Genomic DNA, 16,210 nt, shown 5'->3' on the forward strand with positions numbered 1-16,210 from the left:
TGAACAAAACATGCTGGAGGGATAGATTCCTGACCCAGAGATTCCCCATACTCTGGAATAGATTGCCCATACATGTCAAGCAGAGCACCTCCTTGGCCCTCTTCAGAAGGAACCTTGACGATTGGATGGGTGATAGGAAATTCACTCCGGGGGTCACGTCAGTCGCCTTGCTAGACAGGGGTCCAGGGAAGTAAATATTGTGGGAAGCAATATCCAGGGAATTGTTATGGCTAGACTTGTATAGGCCCTAGGGCTGACAGCCTAGTACCAACCTATGAACCTATGAACACAGCATATATACAAATGTGGACACACAGATAAACACACACTTGTCTGTGTGTATTTATACAAAGAAGTTCCTTCAGGTAGTTACCTGAAAAAAGTCAAATTATTTAAAATGATTGTTTACAATGACTGTAGTACACAGTACTTCTGTGAAGTTGATGGCAAATGAAAACTTTCTGATGGCATAATATAGCCTGGAACAAGTTATTTAAAGGGGAACCACTCAATATAATTTGCTAATTATGATGTCAATCTTTAAGCATGTATATATACTACATTCATTTGAATGCTAAATTAAGCCTTAAAAAGCTATTTACAGTGAAAACAAGTTGGTGTTGATGTCTTTCCACAAGCTGATATGAAATAAATGAAGAGGAAATAGCCATTTGGAGTGTTGTTTTGTGTTGTTTGATTTATTTTTAAAGATGCCAGCAGGGAAGATGGCATATAGGGGACCACTTTATGCTTGCTCTAATGCAGGGCACTTTGCAGATTGTTCTGTCATTTCCTTGTTGACTTCTTGTGAAGAAATAAAATTTTCTTCCTACACTGTTTTAAGTTTTAAGAAAGTAAATTGATAGGACTTAATGTTTATGTTACTTCTATGTGCTAGATGGAATCAGCTTGGGAAATGTATAAGCACACCGATTTAAGGAAATATGAAAATATATTACCATTGCAAGAAACAAAGTGGCACTCCCACTTAAATGCGAACAAGAGTTTGGAATAAATTATAACATTATTGTAAAGCCTGCATTGAGAAAGTTTGTAAAAAGTTAATTAACTTCATGAAATGCCTCTTTTACTGGTGTATTTGGCTCTGATGTAATATCTGCTTAAGTTCAGATTTATTTATTTGAATGACTTGGATGGATGCCCTTTTAATGTCTGTTGAAACCATGTATTTGTTCAGAAGCTAACTATTTTTAACTTACCAAAGTTATTTGAGTTATTCAGTGCCTGCCTGTCTCTGCTACTTGTTTTTACACTAAACTCATTGACTGTTTACTTGTCTGGCACCTTCAAAAACAGATTGCTTTTATTTCTAGTCCTACTGTGGATTCTAGTTTGCATTATAGCTGGACATTTTGATGTCCCTGTATTATTACAGTAAAGATACACTCCACTTGACAAAGTAAAAATTCTAGCTTATTATACTTTGCAGAAAAGCTCTAAAGGTTCCATAACATCAGGGTATGATACAGTAACCTAAAAAAATATACACGTATCAGTCTAAATTTCTTCCCAAAGACTTGAGTGACTTTGATATCTCTCCTACTTTGTTAGTACTTTTTCATATTTATTCAAAACAATAAGCATATAATGAGTCTGAAGTTTACATTTGTTCCAGCATTATGTTTTTAGTAGGAAGGTGTAATAAGACATGCACAAAAATATTTATATATCTGGCCTTTTTTCTACAGAGTCCCAGCTTATTTCCTACATTAAAACCAGTTTCTGGTTCCAGTTTTTGTCTGTTCTTTCAGCTTAACCTTGTTTAGCCGAGCTGTTTGTGTTAAGTGTACTAGACTACGGAATATTTTGATTCTGAATATCATATACCCTAAAGTATCCCCCCATTTCCAGCTCATAAAAGACCAATTTTACCATGAGCTGGGAAAGCCTACATTATCCAAGAAGTGCATCAATACCTCTCCCTCAGTACTTACACACCAGTCAGGGGAGAGCAGCTGGATACCGAAATGTAACTTTAGGCTGCTGTATTTTTCACTTTTTATACCATTCATGAGTAAGAAGAACACATGCTAAATACCACGTACATATGGCTTTTGTTCACTTGGTCTCTCAAAATTCAGTTGAAATGTGCTTCAGCACATATGGTTCAGTTGAGCATCTCCTCTGACTTTTGTTTTTCTACTTCTGCATACAGTAAGAGTCCTATACTTACCTATTTATACATTTTGGGTGGGTCAAGGTTAGTGCTTCACAGAAAAAACATGAGAGAGGTGTCACACTGCCCATCAGTTATTATTCTATGTCTTAGGAGCAGCAACCTCAGAGTGAAAATAAAATTTCATCCATCCACAACTTTTTCCCATTTTTACACATGAGGCCAGGGTGTCATTTCAACAGTGACAATCACCTAGAAGCAAAGTTTACACCACTGGATAGCTAGCCCTGCTACAGTAGTTTTTCTACAACACACACACACACACACACACACACACACACACACACACACACACACACACACACACACACACACCTAGGGCCAATTCAGAGAGTCTAATCCACCTACTCCATGTATTTGGAATGTGGGAGGAAACTGGGGCACTCACAGGAAACTGACACAAATACAGGGAGGTCATGCAGACTCCACAAAGAAGGCACCCCAGCCGAGAATCGAAGCAGAGAGCCTCTTGCTGTGAGATGACAATGCTACCCAGAGTGCCACACAGCTGCTCATGAGTTGCACAGTTCCAGCATAAGCTAGTATGGGTATACTCAAGTTGTAATGTATGCATTCTTGAGACTGGGCAGAAGTGATGTAAGCTTTTAGGTACTGAAGATAAATAGTAAGACTCCTGACTACTACATATCATGGAATGGAGCTCTGATATTTTTCTGCTTATAACCATATTTCTAAGAGCAACACACGCCAAATGTAAAAAAAGAATCTTCTAAAGAAATTAAGCTGATTGAGGGGTCAAGATATGAAGTAGCTGCTTTTCAACGTACATCTGAATGGCAAGGAAGTATATCTTGAAAATGTTCCTCCTAAGGACAAAATAAATAATTATTTACAAGTGGCAAGTTCAAACTAGAGCTCCTAAACAATTACTCCTGATCAGTGATCATGGCAGTAAGTCTTGGGTGGTGCATGCTTGGGACATGTGTGTGTATGTGTGCACACGTATGTATGTGTTTGTAAGCACATAAGCATGCATAGACATTGGTATGTGCATTTATGTGTCTGTAGATGTGGGATATGGCAAGGACAACAGATAGAGAGGGAAATCACAAGGGCTGGACAGTCTACTGCAATTATATCTACTACAAACGATGGCAAAGTCTATAGGCCAATTTCTAACCTGTTTACACTGACTGAAATACTTAAGAACTCTTATACAAGCAGATAATTGACCTTATAACTAGCTAAGGCCTCCTCTGTGACAGACAGCATGGTTAACACAAGACTTCAACCCTATGACAGTACCTTATGCTGTTACCAAGTCAATCTACTGTAGCATGAACAATGCTCTGCTTACTGACAGTCTTTCTCTAGACTTAAAAAGATTTGAAACTGCAAACCATACCCTTCTGCTCAACAAACTACACAACTCAGTTTCAGAATAAATACTATCCAGTGGTTTAAAAGTTATCTGGAAATCAGACTTTTCCAGGTATACAATAACAACTATATCCTGTTTGTTGTAGGTACACTCTTTGGTGTACCCCAGGGATCAGTTCTTGGCCCCTTACTGTTCCCAGTATTTGTAAATGCCTTACATGATCATGTTGATATGGGGTAGGTCATAAGGTATCAGCAAATAAAACCTTTATGGGTTTCAACACACATCACAGGGCAATTTCACTAATCTCTGTAACTGGCTAGCTAACAACAGATTAATAATTAATCTCCAAATTCTAGCTCTATGCTATTTTCTACTCCTCAAAAAAGGCCATGATGCTGGTAAGGGATAACTCAAATAATCCAATACCTAATGTTACACAGCAAAAAAAAATATCTAGGAGCCTTCCTGTACCCTGCCTTAATGTTCTCAATGCATACAGACAACAAGACACTTTCACAGCTGAAACTTTGCTACACAATTTCACACCTAATATCCCTAACAGCAAACACTGAATGTGACCTAGCTTTATTAACACTTCACTCTAGCAGCGATATGCAGAATGTACAGGTATTGGAAAATAAAATCTGTTGTTTTGTACTTCTAGCTTAGCTGACAAGCATACACACCACTGTGATCTGTTAAAGGGACTTCATTGGTTACCAGTTACTAACTACTATGCTATACAGCTCTTGGTTATTTAAACTTATTATGCTGGATCATTGCCCTCCCCCCAGTAAATCATCATACTCATTGAGAAGGGGTCAGGATGAAGGCATTATTTTAATGAAACCATGTTTTGGCACTACCATTAAGGGCCTTCACTATGCTTGGGTTAGCAATCTGGAATCAACTACCCAGAGAAATATCTTCTCAAATAAGATTATATGAATTCAAGGCTAAACTACTGGTTGTAATTGCTTTTGTGACAGTGGATGCATTGCTGTGGGGTTGTAGACTTACTGTAACTGGTATATTTAGAAGTACTACATATATGTACCAGTCTACCAAGAGATCTCCATGTTGTAAATTCTGTAAATATTGTACATGTGTACTCATCACTTGAAATATTGTGAATATTGTTGTTACTTGCTTCACCTTTTGCATTTCTGTTACTGTATGATGTTTTTTCACTTTTGCTATTGATTATTTTTTATTGTATTATGTACTTTGCTCCTCTAGATCCCAGGTCGTGGCTGAAAGGTGACTGAACCAGTCCACTTATCTGGTTACCAAATTTCAAATAAGTAAGTAAATAAATAAATGTTAGTTATTAGGGCACTAGAGCTGAGCACAATTCAACCATGGATACTGAAAGAAATGAAGAATAAGACCAATGTGTTGGAAAGTTATCTGTACTTTAAGGAATTTCTGCATTCAGAGCAGGTTATATGCAAATTTAAAACCGATATCACATTTCTTTTGTATAAAGCAGTCACCTTCATGCAAGCTAAAAGAAACACTATTGTAGGACTGGATGGTAAACTTTCTAACAGACAGATATTTGCAGAGAGCAACAAATAAGCTTGCATTTGCAGAATATGATACTTTTGTCATGTGGTCCTAGCACCTTAACTATGTGACAGCTGACCTGGACAAGGCCAGTTGTTGAATAGCTTTTATTTGGACTTCAGTCAGGCAATCAGTGCATTGGTGCACAAGACACTGGTGAAGAAACTGGAGGTGGGTACATAAGAGAAGAGTGGAGGTGTACTGCAATGTTACTAATGCGCGCACACACACACACACACACACACACACACACACACACACACACACACACACACACACACACACACACACACACACACACAAAGATACAACTGGCTTAGACAGACATTTATATTCACCTAAGTCTCTAATCAATGTGGTAGCAGGATTTATTGTTAGACATTATGTCCACTGGGGAAATATTCCACATATTTGGGCGGCACAGTGGTGGAGCGGTTAACGTTGTCATCTCACAGCAAGAGGTTCTCCGGTTCGATTCTCGGCTGGGGTGCCTTCTGTGTGGAGTTTGCATGTTCTCCCTGTGTTCGCGTGGGTTTCCTCCGGGTAATCCGGTTTCCTCCCACATTCCAAAGACATGCATCCGGAGTGTTTCTCCCCAGGCCTCCACTGAAAACAGGCTCTGTGGAACCTAGTCAGACATTCACGGTCAACAAATGTTAAATAAAAAATAAATAAATAAATAAATATTGGTTAATCCAAAACTGGAAGAGTGGTGGACAGTGCTGGGTGCACAGTGTTATATCAGGAAAGCTTCAGTAGACAGTCATAGGATAAAAGCTGTAGTTCAGCACAAAAGAGAGAAGAAGCTTTTCTTTTAGAGATTGAATCCAAAACTGGAATGGTGAAAGGAAGCTGTAGTTAAGGGAAGTACAAAAGGAAATTACTGTGGGGGGCTTGTACCCGAAAATAAAGCATTTAAGCCAACACATGACACTGATGTCCAAACCAGCAGACTAGTAGGGATTATAATTTGGTGATTTAAATGAAAGAGAAAAGGAAATTATCCTAACATTGCAGTGGATACCAGAGAGACCCATACCAAGTGTATTTCATAACTGACATAAAAATGGCAGAGAGATACTGAGAGGGGAGCTGTTGAAAAGGATAGCTAACTGGAAAATGAGATCAGACTGGACGCTCTACAGTCTAAAAACGAGGAGGGAAATTTTGAATAGTGAGGCTGGTAATCTGATGATGATTATGAACAGAAAGCAGACTGTATCATAACTGAACTGAATGTTATAAGAGAAAAGAGTCAGCAGTGATATAAGATACTCTATTTCATGAATGAAGCAGTGAGTGCACAGGAGCTGTTATGCTATTTTTCTGTGGAAGGCTTACAAATGCATGAGGTTAAGATGGCAGAGAGCCTGGTGAGTGGGCTAGGCAGGTAGGGGTCTCGAAGCACACAAAGCAGAACTTGGTAAAGGATACCTTCTTGCTGCATATACTCTTTTATGCAAATGTGTATTATGCAAATGAGAACCTGGAACAGGATTAGTACAAATCCCCATTAATTACCCCTAAATGATCATTAACATATGCATGCTTGATATTGCAAAAACACAAATCAACAAGGCACCAACATTAGCAGGGTAAAACTATCCATGGCTTTGCCTAACATTTCAGTACTACAGATAGTTTTTAGCCATGCACACTTTGAATGACAGTCCTCATTATGCAAGATGTGAGTCATAAAAAAGGCATGGTTCCAAATGGTTAAGTCTTTTATTCCAGTTTTCACAGTGCCTTACTAATGACAATATCCTAACATCATTTTACATATCACTCTTGCATCAGTAATACATATCAGTATGTGAGGAAAATAATTTCACGGATCTGTGCTATCAGCATTTATAGTATAGCAGAATGTGAATGAGTGCATGATTCAGGAAGGTAAGGAGTCTTATAGGACTGTTGTCAACTGAACAGGATATTATCATGCCATGCACATCAGTTATATAGCCCCATTACCTCAGGAGCTTCTCTCTAAAAGGTGATTCAGTAGTGGTTAGGGATTGGGGAGGTGGAAAAGGGCAGGTGGGTCTTTGGATACTTCGTTAGAACGTTGAATACTTGACGCCCACACCCTCCTGCAAAGCATTCTTATGTCATCAGCTTATGCCAGATGTATAGCTCAGTGGTAACTCAGTTGTACTCAGGCTGCACATTAATTTGGGCTCCACAAAAACCCTCCTGATTCTATCTAATAATATTCTAATTTCAGTGGACAAAGGACAACCATCAGGAAAAATTCTCAATTATCTTATGAAAGACTTTGACGCAGTTGACCACATCCTTCTCCAAATAACTTTTCTAGCACATGGAAGTAGCAGTAAAGCCTGCCAATTCTTTAAAAACATTCTCATCAAATTGAATATCCAAAGCCAAAACATGCCCCACCACCCCTTTCCAATGTACCTCTTCAAAAAGAAGTTCCCCGATGCTCAGTACTCTTCCCTTTGCTTTCTGCTTAAATAAATAATCTACCAATGGTCATCTTCACAATCAAAACAACACTCTGTGCATATGACATAGTTATCTGTATGTCTGATCCTTCGCACTAAACATCAGACAAGTACAACAAGATCTGCTGCCACCACCTATGGATTACATGCCAAATAGATAACAGTAAATCCGACCAAAACCCATGGCATGACCTTTTACAACCAGCCAAAAACTATGGTCAGTACACTCTGACTAGTCCATCCTTGAACACAATCAGCAACCACTAAAAATCACCTCTTCTTTTATATACCTTGCCCTCTGAATTCGCACAACTTTAAGCTTCCAACTCCATATCAATTAATGCAAGCAAAAATCCAACAAGCCTTCTTCTGAGCAAGGAGGAATCCTTCCTAACCTTAGGTGGTAGAAAGGCCCCTGGGAAAGGAATCATTATGGTTTATATACAAATACAGTCTCCCATCAATAGCCGGTGTCTTAAAAAAAACCTCTCTTCACTTTAAGCAACCCCCAGGAAGAAGTGCTGCTTCATCACTTTACTTGTAAGAACAGAAGACCATTGTTCTCGGCTCAAAAAAGAAAGCTAGTTTCCAGTCCAGCAAACAGCTGATCTGATTTTTTGGTTATTTAAATTACTGAATTAAAACTCCTGATTTGTCCTCATTAGGAGATTTATCACAACAGAAAGGGTATAAAACCTTATATTATAACCCAAATCTGCACCTTCTTTTCATACAATCACTATAAACAAATAAATGCAACAACCAGTTTCTCAGTTCTAGGACCCACACTATTTATCCACAAACATCTCGCAGACAGATTACTATGTTAGAACACCCAATTCTGTTTCCCACCCCATACATACAACCATTATCCCATGCCCCTTTTCCCCTAACATCATTCTGCACCCCCTAGCAGACATAAAACCAAGCACATAATCTACTCATAGCTTCATAGGTAGTCACTAGGCTATCTGCCTGAGGGCATTTGTAGGCCGAGCCAGAGTGTGTTGGCTTTCGCCGCCCCATTGATTAATTAACTGATCCTCTGTCAAGCAGAGCCAATGAAGTGATCCCAGGGGTGTATATTCTGTTACCCATCCACTTGTCAAGGTTTCACTTGAAGAGTGTTAGCAAGGGGCTCTGCCTGATGTCATTTGGAATTTTGTTCCAAAGCATGGAGAGTCTCTGTGACAGGAATATATCCCTACAGCATGTTCTATTTATTGTTGTGGTGAGGCTTAGCTCACTAGAGCACATGGCTCGCAGTGACTTGGATTTCTTTAGGTGGAGCATATCCATCAATTCTGAGTTGGACATGGCTTTGTAAGCCAGGCAGAGATCACCTCTGAGTAAGCGATATGCCACTGAGTACAGCCAGAGTTTTTTCAGTCGGGCTGCATAGGACATATGTTTGAGGCCAGTAATCCTCTTGGTGAGGTGCTTTTGTGGTCTTTCCAGCTGTTGGAAGTGTCTTGTGAGGTACATTCCAAATGGGGCATTGTACTCTATGATGGGTCTAATGAGTGATAAGTAGAGGGTCACTATAACCTCTTTATTTCTAGATGCAAACCCTTTAGTAATTAGATGGGCCACATAGAAGGATTTCCTAACTACTTTGGCAATATGATTGTCAAAGGAGAGATTACTATCTACCTGGGTCCCCAGATCTCTTATTACCTCTTCTGTATTAAGGGGGCTGCCACCTATGTGGTAATTCGTGGGTGTTTTGTTTTTCCCAAATGGGATGACTATGCATTTTTTGGCATTTAGCTTGAGGCCATGACTTTGACACCAGGTGTCCATCTCAGTAAGGCCCTTTTGGAGGATGTCCGTGTCAGCCAGAGAGTCAATTATGGCTCCCAGTTTGCAGTCATCGGTGAACTTGGTTAGCCATAGTCCTCCTGTGTTTGCCTGTACTTCTGAGAAGTATATGCCGAACAGTAGGGCTCCCAAGACCGAGCCTTGTGGGACACCACTTGTGACTGGTTTAGAGTCGGACCTGGATCCCGCTATTCATATCGTGTGAGTTCTGTCTGTAAGCCAGTTGGCAGCCCATCTCGTGACAAAGGGGTTTATGTTCAGGCTGGTGAGATTTTCTGTAATACCCAAGTGGGGAATGGTGTTGAAAGCCTTGGCGAGGTCAAGACAGGCTGTGTGAAACACCTTTCCCTCATCTATGGCCTTGGTAACTGTCTCGAAGAAGTCAACCAGGTTTAGTAGGCATGATCTGCCCTTAACAAAGCCGAACTGGGTCAGATCAAGTGTTTGGAGGTTCCCAATGTCTTTGTTAATAAGTTCCATGATGATGCGCTCCAAAGCCTTGCAGACCAGGCTAGTCAGGCTTGTGGGGCGATAGTTACCAGGGTCAGTTGTGGACCCTCCTTTGTGGGCAGGAATAACCGTTGCTGTGCGCCATTCTATGGGCATGTAGCCTGTGGAGAGGCTGAGGTTGAACCGCGTGTTTAGGTGGGGGGTTAGTTCATTCTGTAGCTCGTGCAAGATGCAGCCTGGGACACCATCTGGTCCCATTGATGCTGTGTTTTTGAAAGGGCTGTTTTCACCTGTGTGTCTGTGCTTTTTGGGACACTACACTTTTCTGGTATTGTTGTGGGCCCTTTTGGAGGTGAGAGGGGGGTGAAGTTTGCACTGAATCTATCTGCCAGGATGTTGGCAATATCAGTAGGTTCAGTATATTTTGTGCTATTTTGCACTAGTTCAGTGCATATCTGCGAGTTGCCACTTAGATTCTTAGCATAGCTAAAGAAGGCTTTGTGGTTATCTTTTGAATCCTTGGCTATTTTTCCTTCAAAGTTAGCCTTGGAGGATTTTATGAGGGACCTTAGTTTCTTACTGATACTGATCAGGGATGTCTTTCCTTCTTGGGATTTGCTTTTTTTCTGAACTAGTTTCCTCCTTCTACTGTATAGCCTGTTTATTGTAGGGGTCCACAAAACTGGTTTCTTTCTCTTAGAGGAGTGAGTCTTGGTTTTGCTAGAGATGGCATGATCCATGCATCTTTGTAGGTGCTCATAGAGTGCATTTGTAAAGGTTTCTGCATCTTGGGCAGCATTATCCTATAGCGTGGGGGCTGTAAAACATACCACCTCTGTCTTAAGTAAGGTGGAGTTTGCTTTAGAAAGGTTTTTTACTGTGGTTTCCTTAGGTGGGGATGGTGTTGGGGTGCAGACATCCAGAGTGATTAGTTTATGGTCTGATCTAACCAGTAACGGGTTGCCCTCCAGTGTGGAACACCTGTTGCCCATGTTGGTGATGACCAGGTCCAATATGTTTTCACCTCTGGTAGGGGAGTTTACCAGCTGATCCAGGGCATTTGAGTTGATGAATTCCAGGAAGCGCTGAGCCTGGGAATTTATACTCGAGTAGTTTTCCCAGTGAATGGTAGGGTAATTGAAATCACCCGATATCAGGGTGTTAGGTAGGATCTTCATGTTTTCCAGTTTCTCCAGAAAGGTGAAGTGTTGGTCCTGGGTCATGGAGGGTGATCTGTAGCAGGCCACAATTTGCATTGCAGATTTGCCCGATGTTAGTTGCACATGGATGATCTCAGAGGTATAATGCTGTGCCACTAACCAGGAGGTGTAGGTACCCTTGATGAATATGGATACACCCCCACCTTTTGTGTTTCGGTCCGTGTTCTGTGGCCAAAATGTGTGGTATGAGTTGTAGCCCAGTAGTGCTGGGTTGCTCTCTGGAGCCATGAACCAGGTTTCAGTTACTGCACAAATGTCAACGTTCTCCATACTGAGGAATGCTTTGAGCGCGTGCATTTTGAGATTTAAACTCCTGGCCTTGAGTAGCATAACCCTCAGTTTTTTGTTAATTGTGCTGTTTACAGAGGTGGGTTTGACTTTTAAGCCTTGCCTAAAAAAAGGCACTGTGGGGGCAGCAAGAGTCTGGGCCAGTATTCAAAAGCCTAGGGGTGACAGGTGCAAGCCATCTCTTGCGAAGCAACACGGCTTGTCGAACATGTCATCCCAGGCTAACAGACACGGGATCCCCTTTGATTGACACCAGAAGCTTAGCCAATTGTTGAAATTGATCATTTTTTTCTTTATACTGAGGTATCATTTTTGGTGAGGGCAGGATGCTACTCAGGGTCAGGGTCATACCAGCCTGGGCTGCATGATCAGAGAGCACTTCCTTGTCTCTTTTCATGTAGTCCAGGGAGGTATGTCTCAGGTCATTCACACCAGCATGAACAATGACAGAGTCATATTTGTACTTGTTCTGGAGTGACCTGAGTACTTGTGTTATGTGGTGGATTCTGGCTCCCGACAGGCAGCTAACAGTAACCTTCTGCTTGTAGAGCCTGGTGAGTGGGACGTCAGTGTGCCTGACTATAGAGTCACCTATTACTAGTGTGTTAGGTATGTTATTTCGCCTTAAGGGCTGTGATTGTGTGGCACACTGATTTTGTGTTTTATGTGTTGTCTAGCTTGTGACGGGAAGTGCAAGATGTTTGGGTGTCTGCTTTGGAGGTCTCTGATGCTTTTGCAGGTTTTTATTTAGAGCCTCTGAGCATGAGTTTGGGTATTTATGTGTATTTTTTGCCAGTGCTGTTTTAGTAGGTCTGTGTGTGACTGGAGGTGTGGTGCAAGTGTTAACCTTCTCCTCTTGACTGTCTGTTCCAGTCTTGGGTGGAGACAGCTTAGCTTCCAGTTTGGCTGTATAATTGCATCTCTTGCATATGTTAGTGTTTTGCGGTAGAAGGAGAGGGTTGTCTGTGTACATGAGGCAGTTGTAACATTGCCTCAGGATACCCAGATTCACCAGCTGGACTGGAGAGTGCACTTGAAGTTGCCCTTTGGTCAGGCCTGAATAGCAGAGTGAGCTGCTTAGTCGCTTTGTTGGTGAGGGGTAAATAAAGAGCCTTGCCCTGCTGGGCAATCGGCGTCAGGGTATATTAGTGCTTGCTATTAGGTCTGAGCAAGTGCTGGGCTGTAAGATGCCTTTTGAGGGCTTAGGTTGAGAGTTAGACTAGTTTCAAGGGAAAAACTGAAGAGAAGACTTAGTAGAGCCGGGAATAATTTAACCGTAGCTAACCGGCACTGCCCAGTGTGCAAAACCATGCAAACATGGTTTTTATAGTAGGGAAATGAAAGAGATACAAATTAGCCCAAAACGGCCAATAAACTACTAACTTCTGGGCTGGAACCACTCCTCCAGGGACAGATAAGTTGCTCAAAGCTCCCCTCTCTCACAGGTGAACAGAGAAAATTCCTTCTATCCAAGTAAGGTATGGGCAACTCAGAAACTAGTATCACAGCCCTGAATTCAGCACTAGCCTGAAAAATGGACTATACTAGCTTAGAAAGGTGGGAAACAAGGAATTTTTGGGGGGGGTTCTTTTTGTTTTTTTTTTAAAGATAAGTCAAAAACAGTAAAAAATACACTTAACATAGCTTTAAATGACTGCAAACAATCAGAAAAGGCTATCGCACTTTAGTGTGCAGCCTACAATTAAACAAATTATTTAAACAAAAAACAACTTTTAAAAGTGCAGGCAGTCAAATAAGTACAATATGTGAAAAAAACAAGCTTTTAAATCACAATAAATGCTGGAAAATCTGCGTTCAGGTGGAAAACAGTTAAGTACAGCAAGAAAATACAGAAAGCTGATACTTAATTACTCCAAAGTCTCTCTTCTAAGCTAGAAGGCTTGTATCAGTTTAAGGCTTTCTAGTGCAACCCAGATGGTTAGTTACAGTAAAGATGGGAAACAAGCGCAGATGTGGTCTTTTAAACCAGAAAGTTGAAAGAGATGGGCAAACTGTCCAAATGGTCAATAAATTACAATTTCTGGGCCAAGAACCTCTCCTCTCATGGTATACAGGCTACCTAGTGCTTACCACTCCCATTGATAAGCTAGAAGGCTTTCTTCCAACACAGAAAGGCTTGCGGGGCTCAGAAGCTTACCAACAGTCCTGGATACAGCAACTCTGTTTCTGGACTAGGCTAGTTACAGGAAAGGTCGGAAACAAGCGCAAGTGCAGCTTTTAAATCAGAACGTTGAAAGAGATGGAAAAAAAAACTGCCCAAACGGCCAATAGCTACAATTTCTGGGCCAGGAACCACTCCTCTTGTGGTAGATAGGCTATCTAATGCTTACCACTCCCACTGATAAGCTGGAAGGCTTCCCTCCAACACAGAAAGGTTTGGGGGGCTCAGAAGCTTACAAAGAGTCGTGGATACAGCAAATCTGTACCTGTACTAAACTAGTTACAAGAAAAGCGGGGAACAAGTACAAACGAAGGTGTTTAAGCCAGCAAGTTGAAAGAGTTGGAAAACTGCCCAAACGGCCAAATAAACTACAATTTCTGGGCCAAAACTCACTCTTCCCATGGAGGATAGGCTACCTAGTGCTCAATGAATATATAGCTGGTGTAAGTATCTTATAGCTAATAAAATGTTCTTTAAGTCTGGCCTACACTGCATCAGTGTTCAGTTATAAATTGCAGTGTTGTTGGAACTGCATGCTATACTGCATATGTCTTTATCTTTGTGTCCTTTTAGTGTAATCTCTCACAACTTGTATTGCAATCTTTACATTATCTCATTACTTGCATTATCACACCCTAGCAAAGCCTGAACTAGATCCATGTGGATCAATGCACCACCCAGTAAACATATAATTAATTACTTAATTAAAACACAAATAATGATCTGCATTAGTTACAGACTTAAGAAATGGTGTTGAATGCTGTCAGCATGATGTAATACAGTGATGCCATGTGTCACAAATAGAACTCACACGAACAGTGGGACTTGATGAGGGTGCACTTGGGCAAAGAGTGTCTAATTTGACATTATAGAAAGGGAGGGGTTCCCTTCAAAAAGTCATTTATTGTAGTGATAACGGAGGCAGAGGACAGCATCAGGAACATCAAGCATTCGTTGTAGCAATACAGGATGTGAGAGAAGCATAACAATGGACAAAGCACAAACAATGTTGTAACAGGAAAAGTGGGAAGTGACCAGCACATGCAGTGAGTGTCCATTTTATTAATATAGAAGGTGGGAGCAAGTGTCATTAGACATTGAATATTCACTGTAATAATATAGGAAGTGGGAGGGCATGACACTGGACAAAAAACATTCACTGAAGTAATATAGGGAATGGGAGGGGTGTGAAACTGGACAATAATCATTCACTGTAGTAATACAGGAAGTGAGGAGGTGTGACACTGGACAACGGCCATTCAGTGTAGTAATACAGGAAGTGGGAAGGGTGTGGCACTGAATAATGATCATTTAATGTAGTAATGCAGGAAGTGAGAGGCAAGCAACATTGTGTAATGCGGTCACATTGCAATTATACATGAAGTAAGAAGGGAGTAAAACTCAACTACAAACTCTAATTGTAGTAAATGGACAGGTGAAATGAGAATGAAACTGGAAAAGAAGCTTTCTTTTTAGTAACCCAGGAAGCAGTAGGGGTGCACATAACATTGGAGTATACTCATGCATTGTGATAATACTGGTATACATAACATTGGAGTATACTCATGCATTGTGATAAGACTGGCGCTGGGGAGACACTCCTATAGGACAGTGTGCTTTATTTCAAACATTCTGGAAAATGGAAAGAGTAACCCTATACATTGAGGATTGTAGATAATTAGGATGAAGGCCAGGTATATAAGTAGTAAACACATTCCATGGTGAGGGGTGTGCATTGCTTGTGGCACCACTGCAAATATGCATCCCTTTTATTTGTTCTGATCACTGGGGTCACATGGAATGCATTGGAGAGGACTCCAAATTGCCACCAATCAAATGATAATTTATTCATCATGCAGGCAGGAGGTAGTACGTGGAAAGGCACATCATGGCAGATGTAGATGACATACTGCAGCCAGTACTAAGTGATGGATAAATATTTTGTGAATCCCAAACTTCTTCTTTAATCTGGCTTGCAGTGCATCTCTTCTAAACAGGCAATAAAATAAGGGCTATAGTATCGCAAAACCAAAGTTAGGAAATCTTAACGGATAATGTTGCGAGTTTCAGAGCTCTGTTCACAGTGTTACGTAGACATCCTGACTACTGTATCCAAAAGCAGAATCCAAATGAAAAGACCACACTTTCATGAAAACAGTACACTGCCTCCCAGTCAGTTTTCTTTCAACAAAAAAATACAACTTTCTGAAAAAGACAGCAAAATGTGAATAATTTGACTCCAAATGCTTATTTTCTATTAATACATTCTTAAAGTTGCTGTTACCTGGATTGCCAAAGTACCCAGTACAATGCTACAGAATATAGGATTCCTGTAGATGCCTTCAAAGACATTCCTCTCTCCGTGGATCTTTCTTGCATTGATCTCATTAAATAGCTGCATCAACACAAATGTATTGAAGATAATGGTGTAGTGCTCAGACGGAGGGGCGTGAAGGGGTGCATTACGACCGCTGTCGATGAAGAACAGCTTTTCACCTGTAGATAACAAGGGGAACATATTCTAATTGCTGTGCAGATTAAAATAAAACCAAAACGTCCTTTCTTCTAAACACATACTACTGAAGATATAAGTAACATACTACTGACACTGCAAATAAGAATAAAAAATGATGCACCTCTGTTCCTTTTAACTAATAACCTTTGCAAAAA

The 16,210-nt window shown here is 40.7% G+C and overlaps 1 protein-coding gene across 13 annotated transcripts in view; it reads right to left on the reverse strand.

Moving 5' to 3' along the window:
* Positions 1-16,210, reverse strand: part of LOC122806731 (plasma membrane calcium-transporting ATPase 2) — a 2,851,771-nt gene that overhangs the window by 98,388 nt on the left and 2,737,173 nt on the right. For all 13 annotated transcript variants that reach the window (XM_044077397.1, XM_044077394.1, XM_044077391.1 and 10 more), the window contains one exon: positions 15,825-16,036. In XM_044077397.1, coding sequence (XP_043933332.1) covers positions 15,825-16,036 — 212 coding nt within the window. The remainder of the gene's footprint in view (positions 1-15,824; positions 16,037-16,210) is intronic.

This window comes from Protopterus annectens, chromosome 7.part0 (genome assembly GCF_019279795.1).
Source record: "Protopterus annectens isolate FY-2018-M chromosome 7.part0, PAN1.0, whole genome shotgun sequence".
NCBI lineage: Eukaryota > Metazoa > Chordata > Ceratodontiformes > Protopteridae > Protopterus > Protopterus annectens.